A 20,001-nucleotide genomic window follows, 5' to 3' on the forward strand; every position below is an offset into this window, starting at 1 on the left:
AAGTGAAAACTGTAAAAAAAAATTCTGACAAATTTTAGATTTTTGCATTCCAGAAGTTCATTCAACAATTGCACTATTCACCATTGTACACTGATTTTAACTTTTCACCAAAACATTTTAGATATTCTTCTACTTAAGCAAGAACATACAATCTTCATAACTATAGGCTTATACCAGAATTCCAAGGAGTGAGATTAACACTTTTCACATTCACTTCGGTTTGTTGGCCTCATGACTTGGGAAGAAAAGTAAAAATAAAACAGTCAATAGAGAAGTGCATTTCCTTTATACAAAACACAAAGCATTTTTCCATAGAACAATGCTACATTAGCGGTTTTGTAAGACCAGACGGAATAAGTGAATTTAACCTATAGCTATTACTATAGCTGTATTTAATCTATAACTACTTCTATGGTAAAAGTATATATTATTAACCACAGTATACTTTAAGTTGGTTTTTGGGATCCTAACCACATTATATGTATAAGAAAACACTTCTTAATCTTCACAGTAATCCATAATTGAACTTACTGAAAATAGTCCATCTAGGAAGCGAAGAATGTTGATTCGTAAGATAGTAAAAGAATGGACTTTGGGATCTGAACCATACTTGCTATCTTGTGCTGGACAATGGGTTATTTAACATCTATGAGAAAAGTTTTGTCATCTATAAAAAAGGATCTAATATATACTTCATAGAATTGTTCTGGGGACTAAGCAACAATTTATGCATAAAAAAGCTCTCAGCATGTTAAGTATTATCTCCTATTAATAAATTAGAGGCTCCCATTTCATTTTGGAATCTATAAATTTAATGGACCAAGAATCAATGGACACACCAAATTCAAATGTTCCAAGGAGTGGGGGTGGGGGAGAACTTAAGTACTTTTGACAGGAATAACATGAGCTCCTAAAATTTGTGGACAATGACAATTTGGCAAAATCAAAATTCATACGATACATGTTCTTGCCAGATATAGTAATTTAAATGCATAAAGTTGGCCTTTGTAAGAATATTTACTGCATATTGTCTCTTCTAGAAAAACCTGGAAACAATATAATTGCCCATCAATAGGGAACTCATCAAATAAATTATGGCTTATTTGTACAATGAAATACCTTGAAAGCATAGAAAAATATGAATTAGATTTATGTATGCTGATAAAGTTTCTAAGTATAATTTAAGGATATAGTTAAAAAGGAATCCCATGTGGTTTGAAACTAAGAGGCAAATGGAAAACCATTGGAAAAAACATGAAATTAAGCATATTCCTCACACTACACACAAGAACAAATAGATCAGAGATCTACATATTTACATATATATAAAAACTATAGTCATGGGCTAGAAGGAAATATGGGAGTATTTCTCCATAATTTAAATGTAAAAGAGTTGTTAACTATGACTCAAAATCAGATACAAATAAAAGATTGATAAATTTTAGTACATAAAAAATTGTTTAATTTTTAAAAACTCACCTTAAATAAGGTTATTTGTAAAACAAATAGCAAACTGAGAGAAAATATTTGAAATATGTATCACAGATAAATGGCTAATACCCCTAATATATAAAAAATATAAAAAGGGGGAAAATCACAAAATTCTATAGAAAAATATATGCAAGACAGAAAATGCTCCAAAATAAAAACATATATAAAATAGTTCTAAAACCCATGAAAATGTCAAGTTCATAAAAGAAATGTAAATTAAAACCATAGTGAGATACAGCTTCCCACACATCAGATTGACAAAAGTTGAAATTCTTAACACACTGTGGTTGGCAAGGCTATGAGTAAATGGGTACTCTCATACATTGTTAGTGGGAAGGTTAAAACAGCTCAACCTTTTTGGCAATAACTAACTATGGAACACAAACTCTACGGTGGCTCCCCTATGAATCCCTAACCTCTGGTGTTCTGGTCTTTTTGTAATCCCCTCCCCTTAAATGTGGGCAGGAACTGTGACTTGCTAATAACCAAAAGAATATGGCAAACGCTTTGGTATATCATTGCTGTGGTCATGATATGTTATATAAGACTGTCTAGAGTTGACATGCTCCAGAGATTCTTCTTGCTGGCTTGATCAAGTTAAGTGGACATTTTGGGAAAGCCCACAAGGATCTGCAGGAAGCTTCTAGATGTTCAGGCAAGCTTCCAGTTGATAGCCAGCAAGAAGCCAGGGCCCTCAGTCCTACAACCACAATGAAAAGAATTCTGCCAACAATGTGGGTGAACTTGTAAAGAAATTCTTCCCCAGTCAAGCCTCTATATAAAAATGCAGTCTGGTAGACACTGTTTGCAGCTTTATGAGGCCCTAGCTAAGCCATACCCACCCACAGAAATCATGAGATAATAAATGTGTATTGTTTCAAGCAGCTAAGTTTGTGGTAATTTGTTGCATGACAACAGATAGCTAATACATTAACCAAACCACATATGAATTTTAGGAATTTAGCATTATTTATACTTGCAAAATACTGCTAACCTACCTAAACGGCCAAACATAAGAGATCGGTTAATAAACTGATATAGACAAACAATGGTATACTATTCAGCTGTTAAAAAAAAAAAATAAGGAGGATCTCTGTGAACTGACATGTAGATATTTACAGGATATATTGTTAAATGAAAAAAGCAAAGTACAAAATAAAATATGTAGTATGCTACCTTTTATTAATGAGAAAAAGGGGGACTTTAAAATAAAAAGTATTTGCTTACTTTTACAAAGAATCAAAAAGAAAAACCAGAAACTAATGATATTCGTTATTCATGCCAGGCGCGGGTTGGGGGTGATGCTATGAGGCACAGAAGGAATAAGGGAGGCAATGGTACCTCTGAACGTCCCTTTTTTGGCCAGTTTTAGCTATTGGAAGCACAGTCCATGTATAAAATAAAAATTAAACAGGCAAGGTTAGTAGTGGTACAGTGGAGACAATAACTTTAAAACTGAAAGCAAATAGAAACTAATGAGGCTAAATGTACTAAATTTCAAAAAGAATCGTAACTACATGTGGAAGGGAAGACTAATTCGAGTACATTGTAAATAATACTTTGACTATATATACACTTAGTGCCAAAAATAAAGAACTGCTAATAAATCTAGAACTACTTTTAGTAGGTTTGTTTTTTCACAGTGGTATGGGTGTAGCAATTCAGAAGAATTTCGTATGTATTTGAGGATTGAGGCAACAGATAAACGTTTTGAGATTGTTGAAAACCAGGGTTCTCACCCAGGTAGACAGAGATTAAGAAAAGCTAATTGGAGTTAGAAATTTATGATTTCTAATGCATGTGTGTGTGTGTGTGTGTGTGTGTGAGCTCTGTCCACTGGAAGGCCCAGAAGCAATGGTATCTTAGCAATACTAAGCCTGGTGCCAGATCTTGGTTTCAATATATACCAACTCCCACTAAAAAGAACCACCTCCTTGGAGAAACAGCCAATTCTAGGACTGAGTCAGGGAAGATAAAAGGTGGACCTGAAAATCTTACCGTGCCAGAAAATAAGACGTGTTAAAAAAAAACAAACCTAGGGAATACTCAAAGGATGCAAGAGCCAACTTGAGGGACTCTTGCTCACTAAATATGAGGCAATTTGAACAATAAAAATTAAGAGTAATGGATTATAATCTGTTGAATAAAATAGGAACCATGAGTACATCCTGACAATTGATAAACAGACGTATAGAGAAGGGAGAAGGTAAGGCTCTTCATTAGGACTGATAATTGTAGATTATGGGTCAGAAAATCACCAGTTCACACAAGAATCATCAATTGTGGGTCTGTGTATGTGGGAGGAGGGTGCATTGATGGGGAACATGATGTCAACTGCATGGTCTCAAAGTATCTCCCCAGAAACTGTATTAGTTGCAATAAAGAAAATAATAACTAAACAGTGGTGGAACCATACAGCATCTTGACTGGGTGATCAAAATTAGTATTACCAAGTACAGCCTGATGGACATTATATGCCTCTAGATGTGATATCCTGAGGATACAAAATCACTTATAAAGTATTCTGGCTGGGGATTTATAATCTAGATCTAATTATGAAGAAATATAAGACGATTTCAAATTGAGGAATATTCTATAAAATAACTTCCTTGCATACTTTAAAAATGTCAGTGTCATGAAAGATGAAGAAAGGCCAAGAGTTTAATTGTCAGCTCTTAATTAATGCAATACAATATCCTGTACTGGATTCTATACTGGAACAGAAAAGTAAATTTTATGAAGGACATTATTAGATGTTCTCAAATCCCAATAACTGAATACAGATTGTAAATTAGCTAACAATATTATATCAATGTTAAATTCTTCACTAACGATACTGTGCTTAACGTATGACATAACAATTTATTCCCTTGTTCTTAAGAAATAAATTCTGGAATATTCAGCAGTGAAAAAGCATGATGAACGCAAACTAATCTCTCAAATAGTTGAAAAAATAATTGCATGTGTATGTGTGATTTTATATACAGAGAAAGAGGAAGGAAGGTAGGAATGGAAGAGAGAGAGAAAGTGATAAAGCAAATGTGGCAAAACGTTAAAAATCGGTGAATTTAGATAAACAGAATAGGGGAGATTTCTGTATAAATTTTGCAACTCTTCCATAATTTCAAAATTATTTCAAAATACAATGTTTTTTAAAAAAGGTATACACACATATGTATTGAAATTTCTGGAAGGATATACCTGAACTAAAAGGCAGCAAACAACGAGGAGGGAAAAGAATGATGGAAGGGAGATTCTCGGCAAAGATCCTTTACAACAGTAATCTGAGAATGACAGAAAGAATTCCACTCAGTTATTCTCTTTAAATAGCTCCTAACCACAGACAAGGAAATCTGTGGACAGAATTCATTTGTCCCATGAATGGGGGAAAAAAATTACACTTTAATTTTCATTAATTTTTGATAAATATTTTTCTTCAATTATGACTACAGAAAACTAACAATAGTAGTATTAGCAGTTCCTGTGACTTTATCACCAACAGAAACCATATACATTTTCATTTTACATTACAGCTGAGGGTCTTAAAATAATATATACACTACTCAGTATTTTGATATTACATTAATTACACTAGCTGCTAGAATTTTTTTTTGGCAACTCAATTTTATTGAAACCTTCCACAGCATTTGACTTAGTTTTCATTAAAATCTCTTCTTTTGTACTCATATTTTATTTGCTTATGTACTATTTAATTTTTTTAATTTTTTATTGTAAAATATAACATATATACAAAGAAAAGAAAGAAAAAACAAATAATTTTCAAAGTACATTTTAACAAGTAGTTACAGAACAGATTTCAGAGCTTGTTATGGGTTACCATTCCACTATTTCAGATTTTTCCTTGTAGCTGTTCCAAAACTCTGGAGGCTAAAAGAAATACCAATATAGTGATTCAGCAGTCATACTCATTTGTTAAATCCCATTTTCTCTGTTACAACTCCTCCTTCTCCTTTGATCCTTCTCCCAAGGATCTAACTCTTTCATGTTGAGAAGGAGTATCTACAATAAGGGATAAGGGGGATGTAATTAGTTGATAATCTTGGAGAGGCTGGTCCCTCTGTGTTTCAGGACTTATCTAGCCTAGGAACCCTCCGGAGGTTATAGGTTTCAGGAAAATAAACTTAGCGCATGAAACTTTTTTAGACTCTCAGTTAGAGCCCTAGTCGTTCTTAAGAGTTAATAGTAATGATGTTGGTTGAGGTTTGGCAAACCAAAGGAGTCAGCAATGTCTAGCTGAAGTTTGCATAAGAGTAGCCTCCAGAACAGCCTCTCGACTCTATCTGAACTCTCTTAGCCACTGATGCCTTATTTTGTCACACTTCTTTTCCCCCTTTTCATCAGGAAGACGTCGTGGATCCCACAGTGTCAGGACCAAACTCATCCCTGGGAATCATGCTAGACTTTAACATAATATATACAACGTAGGTTGTCATATCATGAATTTGCTTTAAGACAACTGGTTTCCTTCATAATCCTATGCATTTTATTTATTTAAAAACATTGTGAAGAGAAATTATAGGCTTCAGACTGCTCAAGGGTTCAATGGTACAAAAAAATTAAGAACCTCTGCTGTAAGCCATACATCCCTCCTTTGCTTATGTCATATTGAGGAAAATCAAAACAGTTTGCAGTTTTTGGCTTTTCCATAAAGCAAGATATAAAAAAGATAGACATCACTGATAATGAACATTCACTCCAACCCCATTATTTAATTTCTAGATAGAATAATTTTAAGCAAATAATATAGAAAAATGTATTCAAAATAATAACTGCAACCTCATAAAAACAAAGTACCCAATAACAAATGTAACATCCCCCCACACAAAACATATAAGCACCTGGCAATTATTAAGATGAGTCAAGAACGTGAAATATCTTACAGAGAAATTCAAAGTGCTTACATCTTAAAGAAGGTGGGTAAAAACAAGGTACTATTTACCATTTCTCTTTTGGGAAATTTTTTAAAATTTCTTTGATGATTGGCTGGTAGCAGGCATCCCTTTCCGCTTTTCCAGTTTCACTCCAGTCTCTCACAAACTGTTTCAATGTAGATTTTAACTTATCCATATCAAATGTAGATGCTGGCATAATCTTTGCATTCCCCTGTTTTTAAAAAAGCAAACAAACAAGTTTTTGAGAAAGTAATCAGTCTTGAATATGGTTAGACAGACATGCTACTAAGGGGCTATACAGACGGTTTAATGGATAAATCACTGGCCTCTCACCTCAACCAGGGTTCAAGTGCAGCTTGAGATCCTATATGAAAAAGAATGCGTGGTCTCATCTCAACCCTCAACAGATTAAGGGCCATTAATCATAAAACCACAATATAAGTAAGCAGTCTTTGAGGAGAGGACCCGAACTGAGCTACTACAGAGACTAAACATTCTCTTTCTCTAATTTAGGGAAGAAAGTCCCACCAAGTCAATGATGGAGTAGCAAGAAGTTCACTGGAGTGGCCCAACTGTATCTATGCTGCGGATACAAAAAGAGGACTTCAGTTTCTATTACTGCCAGTCCCTTGAGATTTATAAGAATAATTTTAAATAGATACAAGATATTGAAAAAAATGAGTTTAGCAAGGGAAATCAATTTTATATAGTTAGTATAGTTGTTTATAAACATTTCCGTCATTAACCCTATATTGCCAGAAGTCAGAACAATAAGTGAAAGGTGTATCAAAATGACAAGAATTATCTTAGCATTTAAAAAAAAAATCAGTAAACAAATCCAATTGTTGGCATACTGTTCTATTAAGCCTAACCAATGACTAAGCATTTAAGTGAAAATACTGAGTAAATGACCTGTGTAAAATTATAAAAATGAAATCTGAAAGAATAAAATAAAAACCTCAAAATATATAAAACCCCAAAATAAAATACAAAAGAATGAACTTTCACATACATCTTCTCCATATTCTTTATTTTCAAACATATGTATGCAATCATTCACAATGGTCAGCAATATTCCTTGATTATGATCAATGCATTTCCGGATCTTATCCAAATGAAGAAGAAACTGAGGAAGTAGTTTCTGTTGATTAGCTGGAAGTGATCGAAACTGTCTTTCTGTTCTGTTCACTCGTTCATGCATACTGGTGCTAGAACATAAAAAGTGTTGTTCAAATTCACATAAGAAATTCTCACCAGAAGCCAATCTTAATTTAAGGCTGTCTTTCTATACAACTAACTATCCCCTTACAATACTGGATTCTGACCTTTCATTTACAACCTTCCAGCTGAAAGAATATCAATAGTTTTGTAAATTTTTACCTTATTAAAATATTTTCTCTACACAACCAAAGGACAAATGGTGTATAATTAATGAAAGTAAATATTCGCACCAATTAGAAGGAAAAAAGGAAACATGATGAGGATTCATGTGCAATTAGTTTATTTTTATGAGCTCAAATTTCGAACTTAAAATTTTCAACTGAATGCTTCCTATTTCTTCACTATTAAGTAGCAGTCTTCTTTGAAATTACTTAAGAATATACACAAATTAACTAAAAGTCAATCAAGCTAATTTTTTAAAACTATCATAAAAGATCTTATGTACTTCAAAATAGTAAGCAAATGAATAATTAAAATTCTATAAGGTTTTACATGACAAGATTCACAGTTTGCATTCAGGAAGTTCCAGATAACTCTAAAGGTCACTTTGAGGTCTACTTATTCATAAAACCAATAAGAGAATACCATTTTTTAAAGTTAAATATATACTCACAATGAAATGCCATTTTTCATAAATTAGATGGGCAAAATTTAAAAGCCTGACAACGTTAGAGAGAAAATGTGGAATAATTAGAATATTTATATACTGACAGTGGGTACATAAATTAGTACAAAATAATCCTGCATAATCTAGTAAAGCCAAATAAAAACAAGCGCTATGACCTGGCAATTATAGTCCTAAACACATACTTATGAGAAAGTCTTGCAACTGGGAACACAGAACATGAATAACAAACAAAAAACATGTGAACAACCCAAAGGTCTATCTAGACTGAATAAAAAATTACAGTATAGTCATATAATGGATCACAGCAAAGTGCATAAATTTTAGCACCCACAATAACAGATAAATCTCAGAAATGAAATAGTCATTGAAAAAATAAAGTTGCAGAATACATGACAAATTCAGGAAAGTGATTTTCTTTGAGAAGGTATAGGATTTTTTTTTTTAACTGGGTAGTTGGCTCAAGGGTTTTCACTGTATCACTCTTTACATTTCATATATACAAAATATATATATGTATTTCTTTTAATATTATTTTGGACTTACTCAACATTTAATGAAAATAAAAAGTACTTTTTTCATTTAGTCTGAATTTCCTTGAGTCTGAGTCTCTCTTTATCCATCCAAATAATTTTCTCATTTTTACCTTCTTACGTTAAATTACTCGCTAACTTCTAAAATTCAGAAGAAGTTGATAAAACTTAAGCAAAAACCTGGCATGTTTTTATAAGTCTATGTGCATATGATTCTTTGGGGGGTGTGGATGGAGGTAGTAACAAGGGAGTAATGTGAACGGTTCAACTTGGCAATGGCTGCACTGATTTTTGCCTTTTTTTCCTTGGAGACAGTGCAACAGTTAGCTTTGGAGTCAGACAGATCTGTGTTGAAATCCAGGTTATGCCACCTATTTGCTATGTGACCTTGGGCAGGCTGCTTCCTTTTTCTGGGTCCCAAGTATCTCATCTACAAAAACAAGATAATAAATAAGAACAAAAATGACAATGATTAACATAGAAGCTGCCATTTACTACAATAAATGTCAAGCTCTAAACCAAGTTATTTAACATGAATTATTCTGAAAAACCTCTATGAAACCCTACGTGCTTTGGATGTACTGTATGGTGTGTGAATATATTTCAATAAAATTGCATTTAAACAGAAAACCCTGTGAGATTGGTGTCATTATACTCCCCTGCCTACCTCATAGGGTTTCAGTGAAATTTTAACAAAATAATGCATGCAAAATGCTTGCTTATCCAGTGCCTGAAAATGTAATAAGTGCTCATTTAATAGCAGATGTAACAGATATATAAATACATATATATATATATATATATATATATATATAAATCTAGTATGTTCACAGTAAAAACATGAAAATTGCAAAAAAAGTAAAAAGACTAAAGGTTAAAAGACTACTGATAATCTCTCTTCTAAAAGCAACCACCTCAAACCTCTTGGCATATTTCGCTTCTAACCTTTTAGCATATTTCTGCTTTGTTTAAGATAAAGTCATCTAGCATCATCTTATTCAAAATGTGGTACACAGAGCAGGAGATCACTGGGAAGTGATTAGGAATGCACAATCTCAGGCCACACTACATCCTTCTGACTCAGGATCTGCTTTTTAACAAGGTCACCTGGTGATTCATAAATGCACATTAAATTTTGAGAAGCATGTGTAATTCTTCATCTTTACCATAACCATTTTCCCAAGTCAGAAAAAAGTTTTTAAGCATAATTTAATGACCATAGTGATTGTTTCATTTATATTATACAACCAAAATTTACTTAGCTGATTCCCAATTATTGGGCATTTAGATATTCTACATGGTGAGCTCTTTGTGTTCAAAATCTGTCTATAGTTTAGAAAAATAAAATTATGAAAAATTCCTTAAAGTAAAATTATCAGGTCAGAAGGGATAAGCACTTTTAAGGCTCTTGATACAAACCAATTTTCAGAAAGACTGTATCAATTTAAAATTCAGATTAGTAGAGTAGAACACTAAAGGGAACTGTTTAAAGTAGACTTAAATTAGACAGTAGCAGAGCTACAACAGTTTACAATTTACTGTCAACTGGTTAAATAATCTCACGGTTCTTCATTCCTAACAAATGTGGCTGTCCCACAACTCCCCTTCACCATACCTCAAAACTCAACACATCAAAATGAACTTAGCGCATAGCTTCTTGCTATATTGCACCGCTTCCTATATCGCTACCATTGATCAAGGGACAGCATACATTTTACCCAAGTCAGAAACCAAGGAGTCATCCTAAAGTATCTCTTCTCTCATTCCTGTAATAGATAAGCCCCAGATCCTTCTGATTCTACTTCATAAAACGATTTGCAATTATTCCACCTCCACTGTTTTACCTAGGCCCTCATTACATTTCCACAAACTGCTGAGAGGCCTGTTACCTAGGGAAGCTGTCCCCAGCCTGACATTCCCAACTGTCTCAAATTAGACGAATTTTTCTAAAATACAAGTCTCACCCTTGTCACCATTAAATTTCAACATATGTAAAACGCATCAGTAAATGTTCAGTTGTGCTCCCTAGGTACCGCTTTTGGTTCGCCATGGAGACAACTTATTCCATGGTTGCAGAGGCACTAAGTGAGTTAAGGATTGGTTGGAAGAGCCCACACATACCTGCTGTCAATTCCTGATATGGAGGTGAAGTAACTACACCAAGCAGGATGAAATGCAGCTTATCCCTCGGTTACCTAATGGTGGGCAAAGCTGCCCATATGTTCACAATTACATAGGTGGGATTTTAGCCAAATTTGAGAAAATTGTCCAATGCTTACTACACCATTATAAATGGGGTTAACTTCATATTCTGGATATGCTCACACTATCAATGTGCTTTAAGGCAAAGCTGGCACACTGCAGCCCCCTGGCTCTGTGGCCTATTTTTGTAAATGGAGTTTTATTGGAACACAGTCATGTTCTTTCTTTACATACAGTCTATGGTTGCCTTCATACTACAACAGCAGAGTTGAAGAGTTAAAACAGAGCCCTCTGGCCCTCAAAGCCTTAAGTATTTACTACATGGCCCTTTAAAGAAAAAAATGTGCTGACCCCTGTGATAGCGAATTTGTTTGCAAACATCAGATTCTCCTTGGGTCTGAACTAAATCAGCATCAGGAGGCCATATCCTATGTAGGGAAAAAGCAAAGTCAGTAGCCATGTTTTCTAAAGGGTCTTTCTATCTCCAGCTGACCAGTATTCTATAAAGTACTGTCAGCAACGATCCTGACTTTTACTCCCTCTTCATCAGGGTTGGCCCAATGTTGGGAGTTAGCCAAAGGCCATGATCATAGGCTCATTTCTTTGCAATACTTAAACAAGTCTAGGACTTGCAAATAAAGCACACTTTATTAGAAATAAAATCACCCTCAATCCAATTTAAATATTAATTAAATATTCAAGGTTAAATCCACCTTACCAGTCACAAGTCAGTGATTCTGGATTACAGGACAGATTCCACCACAACTTGGTTGTGTAACCAAATCACTCAAGGTGCGCATCTCTTTACATGCCTGTCTCTTCACCTGTTAAAAATGAGCTCTAAACTTCAATTTTAAAAATCTCACCTAACCATTATTTCTAAAAGTAGGATATTTCTGGCAAGACCCTTGGTTTTTTCAACCGTAATATGTTCTGTGTACCAGGTAACTCTTCATTCTGAAGAAACAGGCATGTAAAGAGACAAGCAACTTGAGTGATTTAGTCACACAACCAAATTGTGGAAGAATCTGTTCTGAAATCCAGAATCACTGACCTAACCAGAGCACTGCTTAAGGCTAGCTATATTTTCATTATTCAGTACACTGTTATAATCATTGTTATCTTCATCAAAATATCATTTGGCAAAATCTGTAGGAAGCAAAATTAAGCCACTGGAAAGAAAAAACAGTCAAAATCCATGTATTGCCCTATCGATATTATAAATTAAATCGCCTTCATATTAATTTTAAAAACTTTTAGCAGTAATACCACCCTTCAAAATTTGAAGTACCTATAAAGGTCCAGAACTGTCCAAAAGAATGTTCTGCGATTATGAAAAGGCTGTCTTTGCACTGTAGAATACACTTGACACTAGCCTCATTTCGCTAATGAGCACCTGAAATGTGGTTAATGAAGCTGAAAAGCTGAATTTTTAATTTTATTTAATTTTAATTAATTTAAACTTAAATTTAGTCAGATGTGATTTGTGGCTACAGTTTGGACAGCCGAGATCTAGATCACAAAATACTGGAATGTAACATCAGTGTGTTTTCTGCTACACATCACTTTCTAATCCCTTAGCGCTGGGATATTTTTAGAAGCACTTTTTAAACTGTATACTATTTTCAGTCCATGGATTTGAAATGTTTCATCAAGAGAGTAAAGGCAAATAAAATTTTTTGAAAACTGAAATTGTCCTCAATCCCACATTAAACTGAGAAGGAAGAACAGAACACACACACACAAGTGCCTTTTCTACATAGCCACATTTAGGTCCTAGTTCAGGATCAAAGGCCCAAGAACTTTTTCATCAAATGGACAGCTATTCATAAATATTAAATCTAAATTTGTCTGAATATATTAAAACTGGGTACTATTACACACTTCACTTAATTGAGTCCACTCTTTTTCCAAGGCATTTTGCAATATTCTTTCTAAATTTTTCAATAGTAAAATGCACCTTATTTTTTCTGTACCTACCACTCAGCTGCTTTTCACTCACTGTACTTATTCTTCCAGGCATGATCCTTGCATCAAATTAAATTATCTGGATGCTTGCCTTTCTACCTCTGTAGCTACTAAATCTTGGGAGAAATAAAATCCCCAAACTTATGAATTTCCTTTCAGAAAGCTCCATAAGTAACACAGTTCATGATCCCTCTACTTTAGTCTAATTAGTTAATTGTTTTGTCAAGATATTTGAACTTTAAAAATTTCTATCACAAATGCAATCAGATTCCAAATAACTTTAAAGCAAGCTTTTAAATTCAGAAGAGTTACAAACTAGCTTACCCATCATTCAAAAATTAACAGACGACTTGGGGATGACAGATGCATTTCTTTGCTACTAGTTGTTTTATTTGTTAAAAATAGAACTTCAACAACATATGCCAGGCACACTGGTGACATAAAAATAAGTAAAGCTCAGTCTCTGCCCTTGAGGAGGTCACACTCAAGCAAGAGATTTATGCACATAAGCAACTATAATGCAAATGAGAGGGACAAGATTGTGAACTAATTAACAATGCTGAGTTATATATTTGAAAGTGGTTAAATGGGGAAATTTTAGGTTGTAAATACGTTACTAGAATATAATTTTTTTATAAAAGAAACCATAGGGCTGTACAACATAATGAACCCAATGTATACTATGGACAATAATAGTACAATTATGGTAATGTTCTTTCGTCAATTTTAACAACTGTACCACACTAAGGCAACGTGTACAAAAGAAGTGAAGTATATGGAACTGTGTTTTTTTATGCATGATTTTTCTGTAAACCTACAACTTCTCTAATAACAACCTCTTAAAGGTTTGCATAAAGTTTTGCATAATAAATCAAAAGGAACAATTTTGCCTGTGTAGGACGTTATCTCTATCTGTTCCAACTGTAGACTCAGAACACAGCAGTCTATGAACAGATATCTCTTACATGAATAAAAGTTACTTTTACCAGTTAATCCAGTTGATTAAGTTCCTTTCAGATCTCGGGAATTATAATCTCGTGATTAAGCTATTTTACAGCTATTATTACAAAAGTGAAAGATAGGAAACTGAATTAAGTAAAGAACAGAGAGCATACATACAGGTTCTATCCTGTGTTCAGCCTATAGTGAGCATTCCACACATATCTGAGTGAAAGACATAAACGCAGCTCATGGGGCCGTGCCTTCTCTCTTACATGTCCCTGCTTAATAATCAGCAAACTTTAGAACTTCCTGACCACCCTATCTCTTTAGATCCACCCACGAGTTAAAGATATCGAGCAGCATCGTTCAATCGCTCACCACAAATGTGCATGTATGTTCCCAGCGCAAAGGGGGTGTTAATTTTATGCTGCTATCCCAAGATTTAGTAACAGTTTGGGAAAATAGGTGTCCTACATGGCACTCCACGTGGTGGTGAACTTGGATTCTCCGTACGTTCAGTTTGGAGGACATCGACAACACAGACAACTTATGCTCAACACTGGAAGATTTTACCACCATCATCTTCTACCTGAAATTGTTAGAGCATTTATTTGATTTTTCGGTCACCCCCACTGGCTTCAAGGCCAAACCTTTAACGCAGATGGGAGGCAAGAGAGCTAATTTGATCCTGAGGTCAGAAGCAGCAGCAGACGACGCGGCAGGAACGCGGGCGTGCAGGGCCGGGAGGGGCTGGGGTGGTGAGAAGTGACTCGGGGGCCCGGAGGTCAGCTCAGGCGGCCGGGGCAGGGCGCCCACGGGTCGTGGTGGCCGAGGGCGAGCGAGGCAAGCGCGACCTTTCCGGCGGGTCCGCCAAAACCAGCGGGCGCCCGGAAGCCTGGGCCTGGGTCCGCCACGGGCTCCTTACCCGTAGTAGCGGAAAGCATTAATGATCTTCCAGAAATGCTCGCGCTCGAGCCGCTCCTCCTCCTCCTCGGTGGTGCGCGCGGTAGCCGCCGAAACCGCCGCGGCCGAGCCTAAACGCCCAGCGGAGAACTGCACTTCCACCTCCTCACTCCCACCGCGGCCGCCGCCGCCTCCCCCGCAGCCCTCCGGCAGCTGAGAGGTGAGCGGCGGTGGGCGCTGCCGTCGCTGCATCGCCGCCGCGGCCCTCGGCCTGGCTCGCTTGCGTCTCGCCGCGACAGAAAGCGTGGTGGCGGCTGCTTGGCCTTCCTCTAGACGGCGCCCGCCGCGGACATGCCCCCAGCTCGAGGCGCACTCCACCCCCGCCACCCTCAGGCCTCCATCCGCGCGGGGATCCGCCAGGTCTTAAGGGATCCCGGAACACGCAGGACATGCGCATGCAAGCATACGGCGAAGGACCACCGCCGCCTGCGCCCATTTGCTGCCGGACTGAGACGGCGGCGACGACGCTTAACGTCACCGATTACTCGTCCAGGGGGCGGGACTCGGAGCCAAGTGGGCGGAGCGGGGGAGGGGCTCTCTGGAGGCGTGGAACTGGCACAGCTGTCACCTGTGAGCAGCCGTGACGGTGGGCGTTAGTTGCCTGCCAGGGTTGGATTGTGGAACAGGCAACTAAACTAGGTTTAAAGCACTAGCAAAAAGAGAGGAAGGCAGAAAGAAAGTTCAGCTCTAATGAATTTATTTGGAATTTTTATTTCAGAAAGTCTAGAAGAAAGGTCTTAAATTCACCTTAAATTTAAGTTTTAATTCATTTCCTTAGTGAATGATTTTTAATTAAATCAGGGCAGAGGGGCACCATCATTTTTCCAGTGTCTAATGGCCTACGAAGGTCCCAATCCGGCTGGCTGGCAGGGCTGTAACTCCACCCCCTGCCCCTGCTTGGGAAGACCTTCAAAGAGCGCAGGAGAGGTGACGCCCTTGGTTTTGGCACCGCAAGGCCCATCAGCGTGTTAATAGTGGCCCTTAACAATAATGCCGAATTTACCTCTTTCTTTGCACCTACTTTCACTTACTTTTTGCCTCATTTCTTCTGGGTCAGGACTAAAACTATTGCCATATGTTACAGATTGAATCATGTCCCCCAACAGGACTCATTTGTAAATAGGATTGTAGAAGATTTTGTAAGTTAAGATCAGGTCAAACAGGGTAAAGACTGGGGTCCTGGTAAGCAGAAGAAATTTGGACATAGTAGGAGACAGACCAGGAGAGAGAGGCCATGTGAAAGAAGCAGAGACTGAGTTATGGGTTGCTGGCAAGTCACCCCCAGAACTTCATAGACTTCAGAGAAAACGTTGCTATGCACATGCCTTGATTTTGGACTTATACCCTCCAAAATTTGAAATATTAAGTTGTTGTTGTTTAACCTAACTAATCTGTAGGACTTTGTTACAGCAGCCCTGGCAAACTAAGACACCCCCAGCTTCTGCTGTGTTTAATGTTATTCTTAGGAAATAACTCATTGAATTTAAGCAGGGAGTCATTTAGGCCCTAGAAGAATTCCTTCATCCAGCAAATCAACCCTACAAAATAATGGTAAAAGTTAGTGATTTAAGTTTGGTAAAGCTGCTGGAATGCAATATAGAAGAAATGGGTTGGCTTTTATAAAGGGGATTTATTAAGTTACAAGTTTATAGTTCTAAGGCCTTAAAAATGTCCAAACTAAGGCATCCATAGACAGATACCTTGACTTTGAAGAAAAGGCTGATGGCATCCAGGGTTTCTCTTGTCAAATGGGAAGGCTCATGGTAATGTCTGCTGACTTTCTCTCCAAGCTTCTGGTTTCAGACTGCTTCCCAGGGGTGTTTTCTTTCTCATCTCCAAACTTCTCTGTCTGTGTCAGCTCTGAACCTTTCCCAAAATAGTTCTCTCTTAAAGAACTCCAATAAGTGGATTAAGATTCACCTGGAGTGAGTGGAGATCCACTCCATGGAAGCCACCTAATCAAAGGTCCTACCCACAATTGTAAATGTTAGCTGGGAAGCCATATGGCTGGCATCTGCTGTGGTCTTTGGGCTCTGGGCATCTCTCTCAGCTGGGAAGGCACACAGCAACTTCTGCTAGCTTTCTGTCTTCATTTCATTAGGCTTCCTCCCGGGGCACCTTCCTTCCACATCTCCAAAGGTCCCTAGCTGTGTGGGCTCTGTTGGCTCTCTAGTTTTTTCAAAATGGTGCCTTCTTAAAGGACTCCAGTAAGCAACTCCACCTTGAATGGGTGGAGACGCATCTCCATGGAAACCATCTAATCAAAAGTTACCATCCACAATTGGGTGGGTCATATCTCCTTGGAAACAATAAAAAAAATCCAACCAAGCACTATCGAATGAGGATTAAAGGACATGGTTTTTCTGGAGTGCACAACAGATTCAAGCCAGCACACCAGGGAACAAAGATTCTGTTAAAAGAAAATTGAAAATGAAGTGCCTTCACGTTTTCATGATTTAAATTAATAATTGAAATAAAGGCAATGCAAAAAAAAAAGTTGCTAATATTATGTTAATGTTACATTTTTACATGAGAGTTTAAGTTCAAAATATTGTGTTTATTTTTTTATATTAATACAGTAATATGCATTTCAAAATTCAAAAGGATTTTGAATGTGCTACGGATAACACATTTGAGATGTTTTTTTTACCCCTGGCCCTAGCCATCCGTATCCCCTCCCCAGAAATAATATACCAATTCTTTGCCTATTCTTCCAGATTTTCTATCTAATACCTATTTTCTTAAAGACTTGTGTTTAGAAGGCATGTATAGGTTCTCATAATATTAACTGTTGCTAGTACTGTTTTCATATATACACAAATTATTCATGTCCTAATATGTGACATGCATTGTTCAAGGAAAGAATAACCTAAAATGATATAGGTCAGAGTGCCATAGATAATGACAATCAGCTGTATCAACATACTAGGCAATGCAATAAACATTTACAAAGTGATTTCATTTGTAGAGGCTTGCTTGGTTGTGCCTCATAAACTGATTAGAGTCTTAGAACCCGTGTCATTAAGGAGCTCAACTTTAAATTGTGGCTTTACAGATCAGGAAACAGGAACAGAGATATCAAGTGATCTGCTTGGAGCCACAAAGTAAACTCTGGCATTGCATCCTCCCACTCAGATCTTGTGCCTTTTATTTTAGCAGTATTTGATTATGACTCTAGCTATAGTTTTGAAATATTATCCTATCTAACATTGTATTATCATTTACACCCTTCAATTTATCCCTATTGTATCACCTTATTTGTTCCTCACACCAACTCTGGGAGGGAGGTGTTATTATCTTCCTTTACAAATGAAGAAAGAGACTCAGAGAAATTCATTTCTTGTCTGGGAACTCATAAACAGCAAGAGCTGAAGTTCATTCACTGATTTATTTTTTTTCAACAAATGTGTTGATTCTTTCATGCACTGAGCTAAAGGCAGCTAGAAACTTGTGGAAGCAAGGGCTTCTCCTTCTCGCTCTGCCACATAGTAACTCCGTGACTTCTCTAAAAAGTTAGTCTAGCCTACAGGGTAGTTAGCCTAGGTTGTGTCATTTCTAAAATGAACAAAATATTATCCTTCTTTCATGGTCATTTGGAAGAACAAATTATATAGACTAGAAAATGCCTGGTATATCAGCTCAATAAGTGTTACTTTTCCCCCCTCTTTTCAGGTGTATTTAGAATACATTTTTGGCTTTCCTTTAAAACTAGACTTTCCCCTAGAAATCTTTCTGAACCAAGGAGCTATTGGGGCTGAAAGCACTGGAATGTTTTCACCAGGAGGAGGTGAGTTAATCTCCAAGAATTGCCAACCAAAAAGCCATCATGCTTTCTTTTTGATATTCTGAAGAACTATTAATTAACGCTCATTCATAAATACATTCACACATTGCTGATGGGAATGTGGAAAGATACAGTTACTCTGAAAAAGAGTGTGGTGGTTTCTTACAAAAGTAGACATGCACTTCCCATACAACCCAGCTATTATATTCTTGGACATTTCTGATGTTTCATACAAAAACCTGTACACGAATGTTCATAGTAGCCTTATTTGTAAAAGGAAAACAGGAAGTTTCAACTTGTTTTTACACTTCAGGTAAAATGGTTAACATATATACCCCTTAGTTTTCATAATTATACCAACAAAGTTACTCCCTCATTATTCTCAAGGATGTCTCATAATGAATAAATGTTTGTAAATAAGGGTTTCGAACTCCACAGATCTACACATCTATTAATCCTAAGTATACTTTTATTAGTCTGACATTCCCAACGTGGGTACCTCATCGAAAGTTTGTAATTATACTTTATATTGGTTTACCTTTTAGACTGTAAGTTCTTTGAGAGAGGAAGCATATCTGGGTTGTTCATGCCTGTATTTCCAGAACATAGCAGTGTTTGGCTTGTGATGATTTTCTATAAACATTTCATAAAACAAATGAGTGAATTTACAAGTGTCTGGCACTGTGCTAATCACACACACACACACACACACACACACATATATATATATATATCATTGCATATAATTTAATATTCACAATAGTTATCATTATTGCTTTTTTTTAAAACAGATGAGGACACCTAAAGAGTTTAAGTGACTCAACCAAAGTCATGTAGCCGTTAAAGGGTAAAGCTCAGATTTGAAGGCAGGTCTACAAAGCCCAAGAAACTATTTACCACTGATCTCCTGACTCTACTGAAGTGGTCATGTCCATTCTTCAATGAATTTTATGAAGTCCTTTATACTTTTGAAAATCTCATTAGGTTTGTGAATAATTGTTATTTACAAAATGATTTAACATTCTAGGTGGGCAAGAAAAGATGTACAATTGGCTGACAGAACTGAGAGACTAGATTGTCCAAAGAATATGTTTATGGAGACAAACTATTATTTATACTTTTTGTTAAATATCTAGTTACAGCATCAAAAATTCGAATTACTAATGATCCAAGGAAATCATGGGAAAAAAGGAAGGCAGTCAGAGACTTCTTTGTTCAGTCCCAGGGTTCCCTTCTAATCATCATTCTAGGATTTATACCTTTTATTCTTGGAATTCCTCTAATTAATTCCGCTCTTTAAGAGTACTGCCTTTGACTTAAAACTGGCCTGTTTTGCCCTGTAGTCTTTGTTCTAACAGC

General features: G+C 36.5%; 1 protein-coding gene across 1 annotated transcript in view; it reads right to left on the bottom strand.

The window, feature by feature from the left end:
• The window catches only part of CARNMT1 (carnosine N-methyltransferase 1), a 68,862-nt gene extending 53,632 nt beyond the window's left edge, over positions 1-15,230 (bottom strand). Inside the window, exons 1-3 of the mRNA XM_077148443.1 lie at positions 14,821-15,230; positions 7,417-7,612; positions 6,452-6,615 (exon numbers count right to left, since the gene is read on the bottom strand). Of these exons, the coding sequence (XP_077004558.1) occupies positions 6,452-6,615; positions 7,417-7,612; positions 14,821-15,050 (590 nt within the window). The 5' untranslated portion in view covers positions 15,051-15,230. The remainder of the gene's footprint in view (positions 1-6,451; positions 6,616-7,416; positions 7,613-14,820) is intronic.
• Between the last annotated feature and the right edge of the window lie 4,771 nt (positions 15,231-20,001).

The sequence above is a fragment of the Tamandua tetradactyla genome, chromosome 2 (assembly GCF_023851605.1).
Source record: "Tamandua tetradactyla isolate mTamTet1 chromosome 2, mTamTet1.pri, whole genome shotgun sequence".
Classification (NCBI taxonomy): domain Eukaryota; kingdom Metazoa; phylum Chordata; class Mammalia; order Pilosa; family Myrmecophagidae; genus Tamandua; species Tamandua tetradactyla.